The 18,853-nt window shown below is 56.6% G+C and overlaps 7 protein-coding genes across 7 annotated transcripts; 5 read left to right on the top strand and 2 right to left on the bottom strand.

Annotated features, from left to right (window-relative positions):
- Positions 1-158: 158 nt before the first annotated feature.
- On the bottom strand, positions 159-1,761 carry B0T15DRAFT_514268 (uncharacterized protein; the record flags this gene model as incomplete). Its single annotated transcript, XM_062868107.1, has 4 exons — positions 159-531; positions 595-1,510; positions 1,562-1,621; positions 1,683-1,761. The coding sequence occupies 4 exons, from the start codon at positions 1,759-1,761 to the stop codon at positions 159-161; spliced, it is 1,428 nt and encodes a 475-aa protein (XP_062717994.1).
- A 645-nt stretch (positions 1,762-2,406) lies between these two features.
- Positions 2,407-4,288, top strand: B0T15DRAFT_296632 (uncharacterized protein). The gene is made up of 2 exons (XM_062863772.1): positions 2,407-3,478; positions 3,551-4,288. Exons 1-2 carry the CDS (start codon positions 2,543-2,545, stop codon positions 4,190-4,192), a joined length of 1,578 nt encoding a protein of 525 aa, XP_062717993.1. The 5' UTR covers positions 2,407-2,542; the 3' UTR covers positions 4,193-4,288.
- A 2,975-nt stretch (positions 4,289-7,263) lies between these two features.
- Positions 7,264-10,156, top strand: B0T15DRAFT_514265 (catalase-like domain-containing protein; the record flags this gene model as incomplete). Its single annotated transcript, XM_062868106.1, has 8 exons — positions 7,264-7,551; positions 7,645-7,847; positions 7,905-7,927; positions 7,990-8,207; positions 8,259-8,829; positions 8,904-9,730; positions 9,803-9,828; positions 10,084-10,156. 8 exons carry the CDS (start codon positions 7,264-7,266, stop codon positions 10,154-10,156), a joined length of 2,229 nt encoding a protein of 742 aa, XP_062717992.1.
- A 789-nt stretch (positions 10,157-10,945) lies between these two features.
- Positions 10,946-12,392, top strand: B0T15DRAFT_496685 (nucleoside transporter-domain-containing protein; the record flags this gene model as incomplete). The annotated part of the gene is made up of 2 exons (XM_062867196.1): positions 10,946-11,121; positions 11,186-12,392. 2 exons carry the CDS (start codon positions 10,946-10,948, stop codon positions 12,390-12,392), a joined length of 1,383 nt encoding a protein of 460 aa, XP_062717991.1.
- A 141-nt stretch (positions 12,393-12,533) lies between these two features.
- On the bottom strand, positions 12,534-14,054 carry B0T15DRAFT_296343 (inositol pentakisphosphate 2-kinase-like protein). The gene is made up of 3 exons (XM_062863768.1): positions 13,741-14,054; positions 13,419-13,679; positions 12,534-13,355 (listed from the first exon to the last, which is right to left on the bottom strand). The coding sequence occupies exons 1-3, from the start codon at positions 13,889-13,891 to the stop codon at positions 12,676-12,678; spliced, it is 1,092 nt and encodes a 363-aa protein (XP_062717990.1). The 5' UTR covers positions 13,892-14,054; the 3' UTR covers positions 12,534-12,675.
- Positions 14,055-14,390: 336 nt separating this feature from the next.
- B0T15DRAFT_514262 (uncharacterized protein) lies at positions 14,391-15,436 on the top strand (the record flags this gene model as incomplete). The annotated part of the gene is made up of 3 exons (XM_062868105.1): positions 14,391-14,454; positions 14,577-14,633; positions 14,700-15,436. 3 exons carry the CDS (start codon positions 14,391-14,393, stop codon positions 15,434-15,436), a joined length of 858 nt encoding a protein of 285 aa, XP_062717989.1.
- Positions 15,437-15,987: 551 nt separating this feature from the next.
- Positions 15,988-18,465, top strand: B0T15DRAFT_296360 (uncharacterized protein). The gene is made up of 2 exons (XM_062863770.1): positions 15,988-16,526; positions 17,002-18,465. Exons 1-2 carry the CDS (start codon positions 16,260-16,262, stop codon positions 18,358-18,360), a joined length of 1,626 nt encoding a protein of 541 aa, XP_062717988.1. The 5' UTR covers positions 15,988-16,259; the 3' UTR covers positions 18,361-18,465.
- Positions 18,466-18,853: the final 388 nt, after the last annotated feature.

The raw sequence follows: 18,853 nt of genomic DNA, 5'->3' as shown, positions 1-18,853 counted from the left end.
ATAAACATTAAAATTGCTGCGGCATATGCACATGCGCAGATTCGTTCTTCAACTTAGACGTACATATCCTGAGCAAGGCCTGACCACCACACCAGACAATAACCCCCCTAAATCTCGTCGATCTACCGCCTCTATAGGTTCCCGTCTTATGGCGGAAATCATGCCCTCATGGTTTGCTTCTTCATGCTTCGTTTCAACTCCTTCTCGCGCTCCTTCTCGAGGTACTTCTTCTGCGCCTTGGCGTCGAGCGCGTTCAGTTCCCGGTCGCGCTTCTCCTTCTTGAGCCGCTCGCGCTCGGCGGCGCGCTCCTCGGCCTTGCTCTCCTCGTCGGCCTTCTGGATTTCCTTCGCCACGTAGTCGCGCGCTGCCTTCACTTTGCGCAGCACCTCCGGCCGGAAGTGCGCCACCTGCACGAGCTTGTCGGTGAGGCGCAGGAAGTACTTAAAAAGGGGCACGAGGTTGGTGTAGTCATCGTTAGGCGGCAAGCGGTACCTAAGGAAGATGCGCTTGCGCGGGACGGTCTCGTTGAGTCTGCAGCGTTCTTGTATTAGCGAAACGTCCGGGTTATGGACTCAGTAATGCATGCGGGCTTACGTCTTGGGCTTCTCAATCGGCTGGTCCGAGACGATGAGATACTCAAACAGGTCTCCCGCGGCCTCGACGGCCCTAGCAAGCTCAGGGGTAAGCAGAGCGTCGGTAATCTCGGCGCTCTCGCTCATGACGGTCAACCAGTTCGGGAGCTTGGAGTTGTCCTTGGTGACGGTGAGCGAAACATCGTAGCGGTCATCGCGGACTTGCTTCATGCCCTCCTTGTGGACAATGGCCCAGACGAAGTTGTCGAAGGAGCTCTTGCTGTCCTTAGTGCGAAGCTCAGCAGCACCGGGGAGGCCGGGTACGGTGAGCGCCTCCTTTCCGTCAAATGGGTAGATCGCAGCCTCGGCAACGTCGTAAGTCTGAGCAACGCTATCAAAGAAGAAGGCCATTGCGTATTCGAAGAACACGGTAAGCGGGTTGAACCGCTTCAGAAGCGTGAGCTTCACATCAAGGAAGGCGACGTTGCCGCGGCCAGTCGCGTAGGTGGCGAATTCGAACAGGCTCTTCTCCTTGAGCAGCTTCTCGCCCTGCTGCGCGTTCGCGTCGGCTAGGGCCTGGACCAACTCATCGCCCTTCTTATCCGCGACGATGGGCGGGACCCCAGCGAAGCCAACGAGGGCGAATTCGGAGGTCAGGGGCGCGGCGTGGGCCTGGATCCACTTCTTGGCCTTGGAGCGATTCAGACGGGCGCCGACGAGATGGAGGAGCAGGACGACAGCGATAACGGACAGGATGATGCCTTCGGCCTTGAAGTCTGACAGCGTGTAGCGCTCATGCACATTGTACCATTTTGTGTACGGACGCAGGGTCTGTTGGGGCTGGGCCTCGCCGAAAGTGTTCGAAGCCGGCGACACAGGGGCCGCCGACGGGACGGAGGTGGCCGAGGGCTCGGGACCTTTGGAGAAGTCGGCGAAGTCTACCACGACGACGACGGATCAGCAACACTGTACTGGTCAGATAACCATACCTTGAGTGGACAATGGTGCGAGCATTACGATCCTGATTAGCTTCCAGAGCAGATATCGAACTTGGAAGAGAAGCAGCAAGCTGCCGCGCACCAGGTGTTCCCCTCCATCAACTGCACCTACCAGAGTCGCCGCCAGCCTGCGACGGCTGAGCGCTGGCTGCGGACTTGCCTCCAAAGAGGTTGTTGAGCACACTCGCCATTGTATTGTGCACTTGAGGGTTTGTGTGAGACATGGAAGCGCATCCGGGAGATGAAAATCAAGTGAATGGTTCAAGGGGCCCGTGCGCTCAGCAGCTTGTGGACCCGATATATTGAATCTTGGGGAAGCCCCACACACCGCTTGGGGTAAGGTACGGTACGTTCCACAGGAAAGGATTTGAGTTCATCTCGCCGTCGTTCCATTCTACGACCCCTGAAAGATGGTTAGCACGGAACCTACGACAGCGGTCTTCTTCTTAACCCCGAAAGACACTCTTAAACTACGAAAAGAGCTGATTCAACGCAAAAACATAGAGCGTCGTATGATAATCCAAAAGGCTGAGTCCATCTATACGTTTTTTCCGGAGAAAAGTTGGCCGTTTTGACGTTTGAGATCGAGATTTTGGGGCTGACCCTGGTCTTCAAGTCAGACGCTAACAAACTTTCAGGGGTCCGACTATAGGTATGTCTCCTTATCAGGCTCCGAAAGAAGATACTCACTTTTGCTTCCCGCTCAGTTTTCCTCTCTATATTTTCTTTTTCTTTCTTTTTCTTGCTAACTCTAAGAGTTAAAATTACCTAAGTAAGGTACATATTCCGCAGGTTGGCAGCCGAGAGCTAACACCGGCCGTTGCCCGGACAACAGCGGGGACAAACAGTGACGAATTAGGAGGCGGCATCTCACTACTTACACATTATGTCACCTTCCTTCAAACAGCTGCCCTCGCTGTCATTAGAGAATGCTGCAGTTACGCTAGGTAAAGCGCCATAATTGATTCAAACATGTCTCGGACGACGACAACGCGGAAATATGGAAAGAGTAGCCGGAAGGAGAGGGCCGATGAGCTGTTTGCCCAGCTGCCCGGAACTCCGATCAAGATGACGACAGAATCGCCGCCGGAGGGGACCTCGCGGGCCACACGTCACGGGGGTGTTATGCATACACGGCCTGATGTTGATGTTGACGTGCAAGATCCCGTCTGCAAACTGTCGGAACAACTGCAAGCGACTAGACTTGACACGATCGCTCCCCCAGCAGAAGAACGAAATCGCAGTATGTCTTCAAGGATCTTGACAGAAGCCATGCGCGACAACGGACTCGGGGAGCAATCGGAAATTGTCGAGCAGCGCAGTTTCCGCGGCGAGGACGAAGAGGACAAGGAGTCCTGCCATGACGTCGTGCTCGTCTGGGACGACGTCTGCCCCGCCGCGAACGGCATAGAGAAGATTGCGGAAGCCTCTTACGCGGAGGTCTATCGCGTCAGCAACGAGCACGGGACGTCCGTCATCAAGGTCATCCGGCTCGAATCGCCCATCCGGCCGCAGACCAAGGCACAGCAACGCTCCGGCCTGGTCGACGAGGAGCCCCACTCGGAGGAGGACATGCGAGGCGAGCTCAGCATCTCCGAGTGGCTTTCCGATATACCCGGCTTCGTCGTCTACAAGGAGCGGTATGTGGTCAAGGGCAAGGCACCAAAGGCCCTCCTCGAGACGCACCAGGCCTTCCACCGCCGCATGAAGCGCAAAGACCCGGACCGGCTGCAGTTCTATCCCTCGCCGAGCCGATACCTGGACGAGACGCGCTTTCTAGTTGTCGAGCTGGGCGATGCCGGAACGGCACTGGAAGACTTCGAGGTGACCTCCATCAGCCAGGTCTGGGATGTCTTCCTCCACACGGCACTAGCCTTGGCGCGGGCCGAAGCTCTTATCGAATTCGAGGTAAGTTCCCATTCTCCCCACTGTCTCCTGTCTCCCTTCCCGCTTTCTTCATTATTCTGAACGTACCTCCAGCATCGCGACCTCCACGAAGGCAACATCTGCATCCGCCAAGTCCGTCCGGCCACCAGCAAGCGCCCCCCCTCCAGCCCGATTCAATTCGGCTTCTCCGGCCTCGACATCACCATTTTAGACTACGGCCTTTCGCGCGCCACAGACCCGAACCCCGCCCGGAAAGCATCCGAAGCGCCAGAAGTAGTAGCCTACGACCTCGAGAAGGACCTTACGCTCTTCCAGTCCACCCACGCACCGCAGTGCCGCGTCTACAGGCAGATGCGTTCCTACCTCATCCACGAAGACAGGGTATATCTCCCGCCGAACAAGCACGTCGCGCCCTACCCGACATCCAAGACCACGGGCGAGCCCATCTCCTGGAGGGGATACTACCCGTACACCAACGTGCTGTGGCTGGCGTATCTCTACGGGTATCTAGTCTCGCATTTCAGGGGCGATAAGAAGGAGCTCGCGAGCTTTAAGAAGGAGACGGCGGAGCTGAGGATACATCTCGATCCTGGCGCACCGAGGGACGTGCTATCGTTCCCCAGCGCGGGGGACGTGGTGAGATTTGCTGTGGAGGCGGGTTGGGTTGGGGTAGGACAGCTGGTGGACGTTTGGGGGGAAGAAGGGAGTCCGCTGGAAGAGGCTGGGAATGAGTAACGCAGAGACTGGAAGGAAGCCCGCCCGAGTGAGGAGAGAGAGATTGCAAGGATGGGCGAGGAAGATTCGACCACATTGGGAAGGGGGTCACGGAAAAGCAAGGGAGGGAAGGCGGTGAGTGCAAGGAGCTGAGGTGAGATCACAAAAGCTCGGTCGGTGTGGGTGTGAAGAGGTGAGATCGAGTCTCACGAGATGCATTGGATATTGGTTTGGTTTGGTTTGGTTTTGCATTCGAAAGCGGGCAACGGATCACCGTGGTTGGTAATGGTTTGGCGTTCACCGGTTCACGGGTTTGGGAAGCATGAAGGTGATACCCATGTTTTGGCATATCTAGACCGTAAGATACAGGATAGGAAGGTCGTCTCACATAGATGGCGTGTTTCTCCCAGCCGCTCTGGCGCGGAAGCAATAGATGTCATAACTTCACACCTCTACCGGGTTGGGACAAAGCCCGCAGACAGGGATGTTTAGGAATCATATCACAGGGACGCAGGGTGCATGCTGCGTGCTGCCGGTGCGGGATGTGATGGATGTTTAGTCTGTCGTAGGGACTCGGACTTGTCCGCGGGTTTTCGGTCTCTGGCTCGACTCGCACCCGATATTGCCTGTCGAGCGTCCAAAACAACAGCACAAACCTGGAATCGTCCATCAAGGTTCAGGCCTGGCCCAGATTACGTAGACTTCTTGTTGGCATTTCTAAAGAGCAATTTGCCATCTCCGCAATTCGGAGCAGAGTCGGGGACCTGGTTGTCGGTCGAGTCGTCGCACATAGCGGATTCCATGCGCAGGGTTAGGGGTCGCTATGTTGCCTCTTCTCCGCAGGAGTGGGAATGCCAAGCCGGGGCCTTGCTCAAGAGGGGCTTAGTGCCATTCATGTGGATAACCGCCCCGAAAGCCCACGCTGGATCCGATCGGCACATCCATGGGAAATGATCGACTTCATCAACCTCCAACCGCGGTGCTGCTGTTTCGAAACATCCCGCTCTTGCATGGTTATTGTATGTATTTGTCCGGCCACACAAACCCCGGGCTTGCGGGATTTTGTTTTTCTGGCTTTGCATGCCAAGTTCCAAGCGAATCAAGCGATGTTCCCAATGAGGCAAGACTGATTCGTCAGCTCAATCTCACATCGCTGTTGCAGCTTGACTAATTAAGGTACGTAGGTAGCTCAGGTAGCTAGCAGGTGATACAATAGCCCGGGACTCATCCAGGATACATCTTATACTACTCCGGAGCTTGGCGAACCGTTGTTGCGCAACCATGATACTCCACGCAAGTACACAGTAACCGGACCCTCCGGCCTCGCTCCTGTTGGCTGAATTTCTCTGGTTGTTAGGGGTGCCTAGGCGGTGTACTGCGCAGCAGAGGGTCGGTCATCAGTTCGGACGACCCATATACATAGAGGAACTGTCATGTGCGCTCCATTGGGGCCCAGCATGTGCGGATCCGGCAGCCCATTTCGAAGCTTCCAGTCCACACTAATAAGTGGAATTTGAGAGCTCGGCGCTTCCCAAGGTTGGAGGTCAACAATGGAGGTGAAAAGCGGGCACATCTACTGGACCAACGGTTGACTGAGCCGAGACATGAAGTGCGCAAGAAAGCAACAGCCAAGAAGAATATTCGACGCAGGCCGGATTTTGAACCTCCACTCCGATGCGATGCGACCCTCGCTAGCCCGCCGGTACTTGATATCCCGGTAACGGTGCCGAGACCGTGACCCACTATATGTAGTTTTGAGAGGTTATTAATAAGGGGTACATATCCGTAGGCCGGTGAGCCGTGTGAGCCGGGCCGATACCAAGAGCAGCTCCATCTTGCCGCAGGCAGTACATAACACTGGTATGTGCAATACATACCTACCTAGGTGTGTACAGAGCGTCAAACGAGATGGGACGCCCGAGTAGCGAGCGACCCGGAATCTCGCTATCCTCGTTGGCACAAAATACTGTAGGCTGTCTCTGGGTGTTGCTTATGACCGGAGCCGGTTGTCCCGACGTCGGCCCGCTAGGTACCTAGCTATGATCACAGTTACCATTCAGACCGTCTTCTGCAGCAGTGTTCAGAACTCTACCTATATTGGGTCAAGGGTGCATAATCATGCAGGCATGAATAACATCCCTACCCAAAATCAACCAGACCATCTTGCTATCGCTCGTCGTGTACACTACACACTACACAGCTCGAGATGCGGCGACCTCCAGATTATGTGGATCACCCCTTGGGTGTGTATGTGGAATCAAGGCACCAAGGCTGAGTCAGTCCTGTTCTCCCGGGCGCCCCCACGACACATACACTGGTACACTAGTACAGGGAACCAAGCGCCGTACACGTGTAGTGTAGCCGGAGGGTGTGGGTCGTCCCGGCACGCCTAGAAAAGTCTCAAATGATTCCAACCGGGCGGGCTCTTATACATCCATGTTAAGTGGATTATGTACATTCAGAGTCGACGCGCCTGGTTTCCTTTCTACTTCCCTGTAGGTGACAGCTGCGAAACTCACGCCAACCTCTCAACCGAACCGGTGTGAAGGTCAAATGGCTGCTGACTACCTCCCTTGCCTCAATGCATGTACGGTACATCGGTAAGATGGCACCTGAAAGGCATATTCACCGTGTTGAACTAGGTATCTTGCCCAGTGGCATCGGAATCCGCTATGACTACCAGGTCCAGCAAGACCCGACCCGTCGAACTCCATCCCATGTCCCCCCGGGCCGTGGTTCGGTGGCCTGGGTGTGGTACCTGCCCTACACGGCGTACCTTGGCCCTGCCGTAGCCTCCCGGGCCATTACTGTACTAGTGATCAGTCACAGTACAAGGGCGCACCTGCTGTGGAAGGCTCCTGCTGCTCTTGGAAGCACGTAGATCACTGCGGCCCGAAATATCTGCATGCCCAGCTGGGTATTAAAAAGATGGCTCGGCCAACGTGGATTCTCTCTCGCTTCAGAGCTCCGACAGTTATTAGCCAACCTGCCTCAGGGTTATAAGAGCAGGTTCTCGTCTGCTGTACCACTCACCGCAATTTATTCCTGAGTCCCAACCCGGTCACTGCAGATACCGAGACACTGGACACACGATGCACAGCAGCCTCGCCTCTCTGCTCGCGTGGGGCAGTCTCTTTGGGCTGTCCCAGGCTGCCTGCCCTTTCGCCGACCCGGCCGCTGCGCTGAGGCAGAAGCGTGATGATAGCCAAGCATCAGACTTCCTTGCCAAGTACAAGGTCGACGACAGCAGCGGCTACATGACGTCTGATGTTGGCGGACCGATCGAGGAACAGTTCAGCTTGAAGGCTGGCACACGGGGCTCGACTCTGCTCGAGGACTTCATCTTCCGCCAGAAGATCCAGCACTTCGACCATGAGCGGGTAAGTACAGCAGCCCTTTTGACGTCGTTTCTTGGTCACCCTGAGTGAGACATGCATGACCCAAGACAATATTGACGTGGTGTTGGCAACGAGGTTCCCGAGAGGGCGGTCCATGCTCGTGGTGCTGGGGCCCATGGTACCTTCACCAGCTATGGGGACTGGAGCAACCTCACTGCCGCGTCATTTTTGAGTGCCGCGGGGAAGGAGACTCCGGTATTCATTCGCTTTTCTACCGTTGCTGGCTCCAGAGGCAGCGCCGATTCAGCAAGAGACGTCCACGGCTTTGCAACCCGGTTGTAAGTGTCTGCCCACCGTGGGTGTATGTGTCTTCGGCTGACCTCTCGTCTTTCCAGCTACACCGATGAAGGCAACTTTGGTACGATGCACTATCAAGTCCCAGTGACACTCTTTCATCAGAGCTGAACTGATCTGGGCCAGATATCGTGGGGAACAACATTCCCGTCTTCTTCATCCAGGACGCCATCCGCTTCCCGGACCTCATCCATGCCGTCAAGCCGAGCCCGGACAATGAGATTCCCCAAGCCGCCACTGCGCACGACTCTGCCTGGGACTTCTTCAGTTCCCAGCCGAGCACTATGCACACCCTCTTCTGGGCCATGGCGGGCTACGGCATCCCGCGTAGCTACCGTCATATGGTGAGCTTCCCGCCTTCGGGTTCTCAGCAGCAGTCCGCTGACACATAGCAGGACGGCTTCGGCATTCACACCTTCCGGTTCGTAAAGGAAGATGGCTCTTCCAAGCTCATCAAGTGGCACCTCAAGACGCTCCAAGGGAAGGCGAGTCTGGTCTGGGAAGAGGCACAGGTCCTCGCGGGCAAGAATGCCGATTTCCACCGCCAGGATCTCTGGGACGCCATAGAATCGGGAAATGGCCCTTCATGGGAGCTTGCCGTCCAAGTTGTCGACGAGGACAAGGCGTTGGCGTTCGGCTTTGACCTGCTGGACCCGACCAAGATCATCCCGGAGGAGCTCGCCCCGCTGACCAAGCTGGGCGTCATCAAGCTGGACCGCAACCCGACAAACTACTTTGCCGAGACGGAGCAGATCATGTTCCAGCCTGGCCACATCGTGCGGGGCATCGATTTCTCCGAGGACCCTCTGCTGCAGGGACGCCTCTTCTCGTATCTCGACACGCAGTTGAACCGGAACGGCGGGCCCAACTTTGAGCAGCTCCCGATCAACATGCCGCGAGTCCCGATCCACAACAACAACCGTGACGGCGCCGGCCAGGGCTTCATCCATACCAACAAGTATCCTTGTGAGTACCTAACCACGACAAATCTCTCACCCGACCTTCCAGGAGAGCCCAACTAACACAACTGCTCGCATAAGACACCCCCAATAGCCTCAACAAAGGCTTCCCAATGCAAGCGGACCAGGCCAACGGTCGCGGCTTCTTCACCGCTCCGGGGCGCACCGCCAGCGGCAACCTCGTCCGAGCTCTCTCATCGACCTTCGACGACCACTGGTCGCAGCCGCGGCTGTTCTACAACTCGCTCACGCCCGTCGAGCAGCAGTTCCTCATCAACGCCATCCGCTTCGAGACCAGCCACCTCACGTCCGCCACGGTCAAGCAGAACGTCCTCGCCCAGCTCAACCGCGTCAGCCACGACGTCGCGGTGCGCGTCGCCCAGGCGCTGGGGATGGCCGCGCCCGCGCCGGACGAGACCTACTACCACAACAACGTGACGACGGGGATTTCCATTTTCAACGGCACCCTGCCGACCATCAAGACCCTCCGGGTCGGCGTGCTGGCCAGCACGCGGAGCAACGCCACGCTGGGCCAGGCGGCGCAGCTCAAGCAGAGACTGACCGCGGACGGCGTGGTGGTTACCGTCGTCGCCGAGGCGCTTGTCGGCGGGGTGGACCAGACGTACTCTGCTGCGGACGCGACCGGGCTCGATGGGGTTGTGGTGGTTGACGGGGCCGAGGGGCTGTTTGGTAGCGATGAGGCCGCCGCCTCGCCCCTTTTCCCTGCGGGCAGACCCGGGCAGATCCTGATCGATGCGTACCGGTGGGGCAAGCCGGTTGGTGCGCTGGGCAAGGCAGAGAAGGCGCTGAAGAGCGTCGGTGTGCCGACCGGGACTGCGGGCGTGTACAGCGAGAAAGCGGTGGAGGAACTTGTCAAGGCGCTTGAGGCTGGCTTGGCCACGTTTAGGGTGAGTCCCCGCCCCCAGATCCGGCGGCAGGCAGCTAAAGGGATGATGACCATGCTAACGCACACTTTACAGTTCACCGACCGGTTCCCTATGGACAAGTGAGTCTCGGCATTCTGGCTGTTGGCCGGGAGGAGGGAGATCATCTTTTCGTAGAGTCAAATAATGTAATGGCCAGCGCACGTCGGGAGACAGCATACCAGGCGTCATAGCCTACACTAGTAGTTATACGGTTTCTACTTAGCTTGCACCCTTAGAGTACAGCCAGAGAATTGAATCAGCCTAAGCGAATCTAACCCACCAGCCGCCTACTTCTTCGCAGTCTATAAACCATGCACGACATACTAGCGTCGCAGGGAGCGACAATCACGTGGGCGGCCGCATGATGGGCCGCCTGATGCCGCCAACGAGCTGGTCCAGTTCCTCTGATTGGGTGGGAAGCCTGTGAGATAAATTGATGGATGGGGCCGTCTCTCAATCAGAGTTGGCGGAGCTAGGAACTCCCGTCACTGTGCTTGAGCATATTGACAGGGCGATCATAGCAGAATCAACTGAGGAGGAGTTGGCTCGGGAGGCGGCTGTGCGGATCGCGGGAATGATTGTCTCTGATTGACGAGCCAGGCATCGATCCACAGGGCATAGCTCGCATGCATGTAGTAACGATGTGTGAGACGCGCTCGACGTGGAAGTCTCAGGGTCTGTATAATGACCGGTTGAATCTACACGACACATACTAACAAATGAGGTAGTTGGTAGTGAACTGGGCCGAAGGTCGACGTTAACGTTATCGATACGGTCCCCATTTGGGACTTCGGGATGCTGGAACAACGCTTATTAACCGGTTTCGGTAAAGCGCACTGATGCACTTTCCCCACTTCTTTCCGGACCCCGAGTCGCCCTCCGGCTCATGTGCCGTTGGCCTGTGACCTCAGACTCCGAGTCCATCAAGAGGTTCAATCTTCCACGATTCCTACATGACGGTTCATCGCCGTTAGCCCGTGCGTATCCTAAGCGAAAAGAGGACGATGCAAAGCCTGGGGAGATAATAATTGTTTCGGAGGCGACCAAGCACGCCTCAGGGCGTCTACTGGTTTCCCTTATCCAGCGGTGTCAGCTTGTCCGCCGACACACCGTGTCTGGACCGTCGAGAACAGTATCACCCACCAATACCTATCAGGAAATACACAGCACGGCTAGGGAGGGGAGATATTGGCAACCATGGATCGTATTAAAGCCTTCTTCGCACCGGCCAAGGCCAGCGCCGCTGAGTACGAGCCGTTGGCAGACGACGAATCGGGGACGCTTGCAGGGTCAACATACGAAGAGGGTGCGCCGTTCTCATGGATCGAGTACTCCATCTTCGCCCTGATCGGGGTCGCAATGCTCTGGGCTTGGTACGTTCTACCCGCATGTATTGTACCCCGTTGCTCCAGGCCATCGAGCTAACCCCCTTTCCAGGAACATGTTCCTCGCTGCCGCCCCTTACTTCCAAACTCGCTTCCAGTCCGACCCCTGGATTTTGGATAATTCGCAGTCGGCTATCCTCACCACATTCACCGTCGTCAGCCTGGTCACGATGCTGATCTTGACCAACATCCAAGCCTCGGCGAACTACCCCTTCCGGATCAGCACGGCCTTGCTTATCAGTGCCGCCGTGTTCATTCTGCTGACGGTCTCCACCTCTGTCTTCGTCGACGCCTCTCCCCGTGCATATTTCGCCTTTGTTCTGCTCATGGTCGCCCTAACGGCCTGGGCAGCCGGACTGATGCAGAACGGCGCCTTCTCCTTCGCAGCCAGCTTCGGCCGCCCAGAGTACACACAAGCCATCATGGCCGGGCAGGGCGTAGCAGGCATCCTCCCGCCACTCACCCAGATGCTCTCCTTCCTCGCCTTCTCCGACTCCTCTCCGGGATTGCCTCCACGTGCACAGAAGAGCCGCGAATCTCCCTCCTTACCAACAGCCCCGACCAACAAAGACGGCAACGCTGCATTCATCTACTTCCTCACAGCCGTCCTGATCTCCCTAGGCACCGTGCTGGCTTTCATCCCCCTCGTGCGCCGACACTCCCACGTCTCGCGCCGTGTCTCAGCTTCCTCCCCACAACAGCAGGAGGGACAACGCCGCTACGTCCCCCTGTCCACCCTCCTTCGCAAGCTCCGCTGGCTCGCCGGCTCCGTGTTCGTCTGCTTCGTCATAGCCATGTTCTACCCGGTCTTCACCGCCAAGATCCTCTCCGTCAACTCTTCCCCCTCATCGGGCGGAAAGATCTTCACCCCCGGCGCCTTCATCCCGCTCGCCTTCTTCTTCTGGAACCTGGGCGACCTGCTCGGCCGCGTCTCGACCATGCTGCCCGCCGTCTCGCTGCGCCACCGGCCCCGGACGCTGTTCGCCATCAGCCTGGCGCGCTGCGGCTTCTTGCCGCTGTACCTGCTGTGTAACCTGCACGGAAAAGGAGCGGTCGTGGAGAGTGACTTGTTCTATCTGCTGCTGGTGCAGTTCCCGTTCGGGCTCACGAACGGCTGGCTCGGGTCGAGTTCGATGATGGCCGCTGGGGAGTGGGTGGACGAGGAAGAGAGGGAGGCCGCCGGCGGGTTTATGGGCTTGTGCCTCATTGCTGGGCTGGCGGCGGGGAGCGTGTTGAGTTTTAGTGCCGCCGGAATTTAGGGGCTGCGGGTGCGTTTTCATATTAAGTTGTGATGGCTTGGGTACCTTGCCTTGGGGATACTGGATCTGGCCGCCGTGTTGGGAATGGCGTTCTTGATGGGGTGTGCAAAGCATTTGGTCGACATGTTCGTTTTGATAGACACGTTATCATCTACCGTAGGTCCCTAAGTAACATAACAACACTTTAAATTATGAGGCCGACAGCACTGCTCTATCGTTTATCGTACTACTAAACGCACATGCTCCTTCTAAGTCCCCCATTCATTTACCGAACCCCCGTCTATTAGTCCGCCGTTGCCGCGCTGTTTCCTCTCTCCTCTGTTGCATCCTCTGGGAGTAGTAACCGCCTCTCAAGCTGACAATCCGTCTCCACCCTTGGTACCTCCCGGCCCTCGTAATAGCCGCCCTCGATAAGCCGTCTCTCGATCGCCTGCCAGTACCCCAGCTTGGCCGCCCAGTTCTTCTTGTCCAGGTCACCGAGCTTTGCCTCAACGCGCAGGGCCGGATCTGCGGGGATCCGCACGAAGCAGGTGCAGTCCCTCAGCGTCATGGCTAGTTGGAAATCGGGGTCGTGGGCATCGGCACGGAGCGGGCCGGTATGGTCGTTGGCCAGCTGTGCGGCGCGCAGTCGCGGGAGCATGGTGTTGGTTTGCAGCCACTGGATTAGACGGTTGTACTGGGCCGCGATGGTTGTTTGAGGTCTGCCGAGGGGGTCAAGCGAAGAGAGATGCGCAACAACGTTGGAGAGGGCGTCTGGGCAGGAGGCGCAGGTAAGAATGTCAAAGGGACAGAGAATCCGACGGGGCCGGGTTGTCCGTTGGGTCTGGTGGCAGCCGTTGAGCTTGGTGTGGTGTTTGAGCGCTTCGCGTGCGCAGTTGCGGCAGCGGGTTGCTGATGCGGGCGCGTTGGGGGACTGGGCGAGCCATTTCGGTTTGAACTCCAGCGTCAAGTCATCGGGGTGTCCTGGAGGGTGTAAGTGATGAGTTGCGAGGAATTAAACGTACGCGTGACGGGGCCATGTCGTACTTTCGCGCATATCCTCAACTAGCATGCCGTACGCGGCCATAGCTACCCTGCTTCCTCTGAAATCGAGCCGGCGGGCGTCTTCTATTTGGGCCAGGACAGCGTTCAACCGCGAGATGACCGCTCCATCTTCGATCTTGATAAGTCGGTGCTGAATCAGGTCCGCCGGCTCAAACAGCGGCTTCACAACCGCCTCCCAGTACTCTTGCAGCTCCCCATAGCTGTGGGCTTTGGTCCCACCTTTCTGGACTCGAAGGAGATGTCCTGCGAAATCCATTAGACGGCTTTCTTTCCTGGGCCAGGACTAGGATGGGCGGTGTCTCACCTCGGAAAATGCTGCTATTTTCGTCATTGGGCTGGACATCGACCTCGAAGACCACGTTTGACGCTCCCTCGCCGATGAATATGAAGTCGCAATGGCTGGCCGCTGAAAGAGGTAACACAGGGGCGTCGGATAATGGAGCCGCTGGTGACATTGCCGCTGGTATACGGCAAGCGGGATGGAATAGGGGAACACCGTGTGAAGGGATTGGGCAGCATGATAGGTGCGAACATACAGTGGTAATTGCCGTTTTGGCTGGCTGGGTTCTTGGGATTCTCCGTGGTACAGCTTCGGCCAGCCCACCCACTCTTAGAAAAATCAATGTCTCCCAGCAGCCAGAACGCTCCGGTCATGATTCATGAATCATCATTCTGTCATTACATTCGATTCTGTCATCGCATTCCATTGGCCAGGTATCCGTACCTCTCCTCATTGATCACTCGAGTCATCATCAAAAATCTCCACGACGAAAGATCCTTCTCTCCCTGGACTTGGTGTGTCCTCTTTCCCCTCTGGTTCGATCCCAAATTTCTCAAATCGGGTTGCCACACCTATCATCTGCAGCAGCTCATCACCTTGATTGAGGCTTCCGCTCGACAATGGATTGCATTGAACAATTTGCTCGGCTGCACAGTAGCCTCCAGCGTCAAATCATGGACGCTGTGACGGGCGACCCGGTTGAGATGGAACCGGTTGACGACTACATCACCGATGTTGGTGTACGCTGCGCGCTGTTTCTCGAGTTGCAGAGACGAGTTAGCTACCAACCGAATGCGACTCTCTTCGCCGTGTTCATGGTCGCACCCATCGAGGAACTCAGAACGACATTAGCTATGCAGGATTGGATGGTCGCGGCATGGGTTTCAACGAGATGACTACATGCGCATTGAGAGACTGTAAGCTTTGCAACACAATCTCGTCTCAGGCTCATTTGCTTAACACTCTTGTAGACTTCCCAACAGGTCGCGTTCTTGCAGAGTTACAGGCCCAGCTACAGTCACAGCCACAGTCACAGCCGCCCGTGTCCCCTCCATCCCGGGAGCTGGGCCGCTCGAGTTCTCCCGATATTATCAGGAGGGGCGGTGGTACGGCCGCCAAAGAACGGGATGGGAACGCTTGCATCTTCTCCGGGACAAATGATCCCGCGGCAGCGCACATCTTCCCGTTCGCGACAAGTGCGAATCGGCAGTTCAACGGCTTGGAATCTCTGCTCACCCTCTTCTGGGGCGCCGATCGAGCTGCATCCTGGGCACGAAATTACCGGAGATCTGGGATCATGCAATCCCCAAAGAACATCCTCTCGTTGAACCATCAACTCCACTTTTGGTTTGACAAAGCCAAGTTTGCTCTGAAGCCTCTGCGTCAAACCCCGAACGAGATTGTGGTACAGTGGCATTGGCTAAGGCAGTCGAGCCTGAAGCCCCGGGCAGTCATCAAGGCTGACGAGGATCTTTTAGCCCAAGCCGGTCTCGTGGACTACAGGAGCTGGGGTGTGAAGCTAGCCCACCGGAAAAGTGGTCTCGCTATTCGAACTGGACAGACCTTCACTATTCGAGCTGAAGACCCGGAGAGCCTGCCCAGCTTCGAGTTGCTGGAAATGCAGTGGAATCTCCACGGCGTTGCGCTATCAGTGGGGCTGCAGAGGCGACGGATGAGGATTACGAAATACCCCCTGATCTCGATGACTCTGGGGACCTAACGATTACCGAGCGTGATGAGCATGGGGAGAATGACGAGCTTGGAGCGTTGGAGAAGCCACAAGATTAGACGCCAGGGACATCGACTGCTTCCCTTACCGCTCGTGTGTTTCGCATGCCACTCAGCCTTCGAGTGAAGGAAAAGCGCCTTCAGGTGCGAGAAATTTTCAACTCTGTTCAGGAGGCAGCGATAAGGCGCGACGTTGTCAAGCGAGATCAATCTGTGGGAAGAAATGGTTCTGACGGTCAGGCCAATGGAACGCGTTCTAACGGTCAGGTCAATGTATTGGTTGATGAAGTCTGAGGAGGCCGGCATGGACTTGACACGCTGAGCCGTGGTTGTATTACGTTTGGGGTAGGTAACATCGGCTTTGCATGAACATCAATCTAGAAGACGAGCAAGGGACGTGTATCCATAGGGCAGGGGCGGTTTGAACCGGGGTCTGGTGGGGGTAAAGATTACCGCGATTCGCGAAAACCAGGTCAGCCCACTGCCGGGGGCCGAGCGTCAGGAGACACACAAATTACGGCGCAAGGGCCAAAATTTTGCTCGACCCAACTGCTTCCCCAGATCAGTCGTCCGATAGCGTCATCCCTCCACACCAACCTCCAACTTCCGCACGAAACAAAACACTGCCCGCTGCCCGTGCAAACATCTATCGCCACACAGACTTTCGCACCGGCAACACCGACAGCAACACTTTTCGACACTCGCACTGCACCATTTTCGGCCACCGCATCCGGCACACTGCCCACGACACCAGGCTTCTCAGAGCCCAATCACTCTTGGCTGCGATGCGTCTCTAGCACGGGAGCCAATTCAACATGGCGTTCAACTTCAACTGGTCGCCTCTGACGGCCGACGCGGAATTCTATAAGCGAGCCCGTGATCTCCTGACGACGGCCTTGAACAAGTCGCCGAAGCCGCCCATCATTGTCGATGACATAATCGTGACCGAGTTCAACCTTGGCTCCGTGCCGCCCGACCTGGAGATTCTCGAGATTGGCGACCTGGCCGAGGACCGCTTCAGGGGAATATTCAAGATGTGCTATTCGGGGGACGCCTTCTTGACGCTCAAAACAAGAGTCCAGGTGGGTTATTTTTCTTCTCCGGCTCCGAGCCCTATCCCCCGCATATGCGGATGTCCGTCACGCATCCTTATTGGCAAGGACGCATCACATCTGGCAGGAGTTCTTCCAAGTATCCTCGCCTTTCCTCGTCTACAACTAAGAATTCACGAGACTCGGTCTTTGACGGGAAGTTCGGGTGGTCCGGAGCTTCTGGATAAGGTCGTATTGCTCGGCAAAGGTTGGCAAGTGCCTTCTACTGGCCCTCTCATGGGGTTCGCGGTTTGGCTCAACGCAACGGGGGCGGGCAGAGGCTACCGGACATTCCGTTACCTATGCATCCTCTCGAAGCAAGGAAGCTCGTGAGCTCGTTCAGGCATTTGATGCATTGAGTCACAAATTACCTGGAGTTTCCGAACAAGGATTCGGTGTCGCACCCGCATGAATTCACGCTAAACCCGATGAGAGTATAGCATGGCTAATATAGCAACAATCACAGGCCAACCCCCTTAACACATACCTCTCTGCGAAGCCAGGTTTCACATCTCCGCAGCCACTGGCGGCCGCCTCAAGCCTTACTATACCGCTTCAGATCACGCTTTCTGAGATCAAGCTGTCGGCTTTCATCATCCTGGTCTTCTCCAAGCAAAAGGGGCTGACCATTGTCTTCCGAAATGATCCCCTCGAGTCCCTCAAGGTTTCGTCTACCTTTGACTCAATTCAGTTTGTCCGCGACTACCTCCAGCGGACAATCGAGGGCAAGCTGCGTGATCTGATGATGGACGAGCTGCCTGCTATCATCCACCGGCTTTCGCTCCAGCTGTGGTGCCCCGATCAGATGGTGAAGGAGGACGAGGAGCCCAAAGAAGTTGATGAACCCGGCGTGAATCCCTTGGCTACGCCACCCCTGGATGCTGTTGACGCACATGGGCATCTTCTCGACCCTGCTGCGATATCAGAACTGACGCTTGATGGAGGACCGGAAGCGCAGTTATTGTTCTCACAAAAGACGCTACGTCGACTATCAGACCTCACAAGATCCCAGGTGACTTCGTCATTAGACACTGCCGCTCCCGGGGACGTCTTGTTTAGGGCTTGGGCGGGGCAGTCGGACAAAGACACAAACTCCCCTCCGCTCTCCACGCCAAACCTGGCCAGGTCATCATCTTACACAAGTGCTCATACCTACACTTTCTCGGACAGTGGAAGTCAGGACCATGGCTCTGTACCGTCAAGACCGTCCCTGGTCCACCTCAACTCCGCAACCGCAGGTTTATCCCTTGGCTCTGGGCGACACAGCAAGGCCGGCCGGAAGAAGAAGACGCGCGTGGTGAATTTGCGACGCAAGGCCGAGACTGAACTCGGTAGCGAGCAGGGAGACGAGACGTCCGAGACGACCTCTACCGGCATTCCTATGTCGGAACCCCTCATGCCTCATCCGATCCTGGAAGTACCAGAGGAGGATCTGGTGTCAGGCAAGGTGCGCTTCAGTCGATCCCCGGAGCTTAGCGAGCAATCGCGGAGACCCTCCATGAGGGGTGAGCGACCCAAGGCTCCCGATGCACAGATACCCGCGGCCGGGATCAACGACTCTGTTACTGCTCTGCAACCACCGATACAACTGTCGGAGAAGCACAGGCCCCAGGAAGTTTCAAAGGAATCCGGGACTATCGACAGCAAGGCCGATTGGCGGCGTTCACGCCCCATGTCAGATACATCGTCGGTCATCCTGGAGCAGGCTTGGATCATGAAGATGGCGGGTGAAATCGCGCGGCGTGTGTACGACGAGAAGATGCGCAACCCGCAGTTCTGGGATGACCAGGACGACACCCCGCCGCCCGCATATGAGGCGAGGTAATCTTGCAACTTTTGTTCCGTTTTGACGTTTCCTTGTCCTTTCCTTTGTTTGTCCTTGATTCGGGAGTTCCCCTTTGGCGTTAAGGGGACGTGACAATACCACCTAATGTGTTAAAAGGTTGCTGGGAGTCTGGAGTAGGGTGGGCGACAAAAGTTTTGGGAAGGAAGTCTTGAGATTGTTTTGCTGTGGCTCGGTATATCCCAGGTTAGATGGCAGGGAGGAACTCGATACCCACTTGCGGTGTGGGATATGGATACAGAAAACAAGTAGGCCGTTTGGCCTACAAAGTACCACTTGCCGTATATTTTCATTTGTCTTTGGTTGGGACTGGGGCGGTCTTCAGATCGATGGTACTGTGGTGGGATCAGGTGCGCCAGGGAAATGGCGCTTACTACGTCGGGCGGAAGGTATTGATTTGCTGTGCGGTAGAAGTCCCTGCTGGGATAGCGGGTCTATGGACGGGAACTTCTTGGACAATCCCATCTCTAGAAAA

The sequence above is a fragment of the Chaetomium strumarium genome (genome assembly GCF_033439665.1).
Source record: "Chaetomium strumarium strain CBS 333.67 chromosome Unknown B0T15scaffold_7, whole genome shotgun sequence".
NCBI classification, from domain to species: domain Eukaryota; kingdom Fungi; phylum Ascomycota; class Sordariomycetes; order Sordariales; family Chaetomiaceae; genus Chaetomium; species Chaetomium strumarium.
This window is presented reverse-complemented; position numbering and strand designations above follow the sequence as displayed.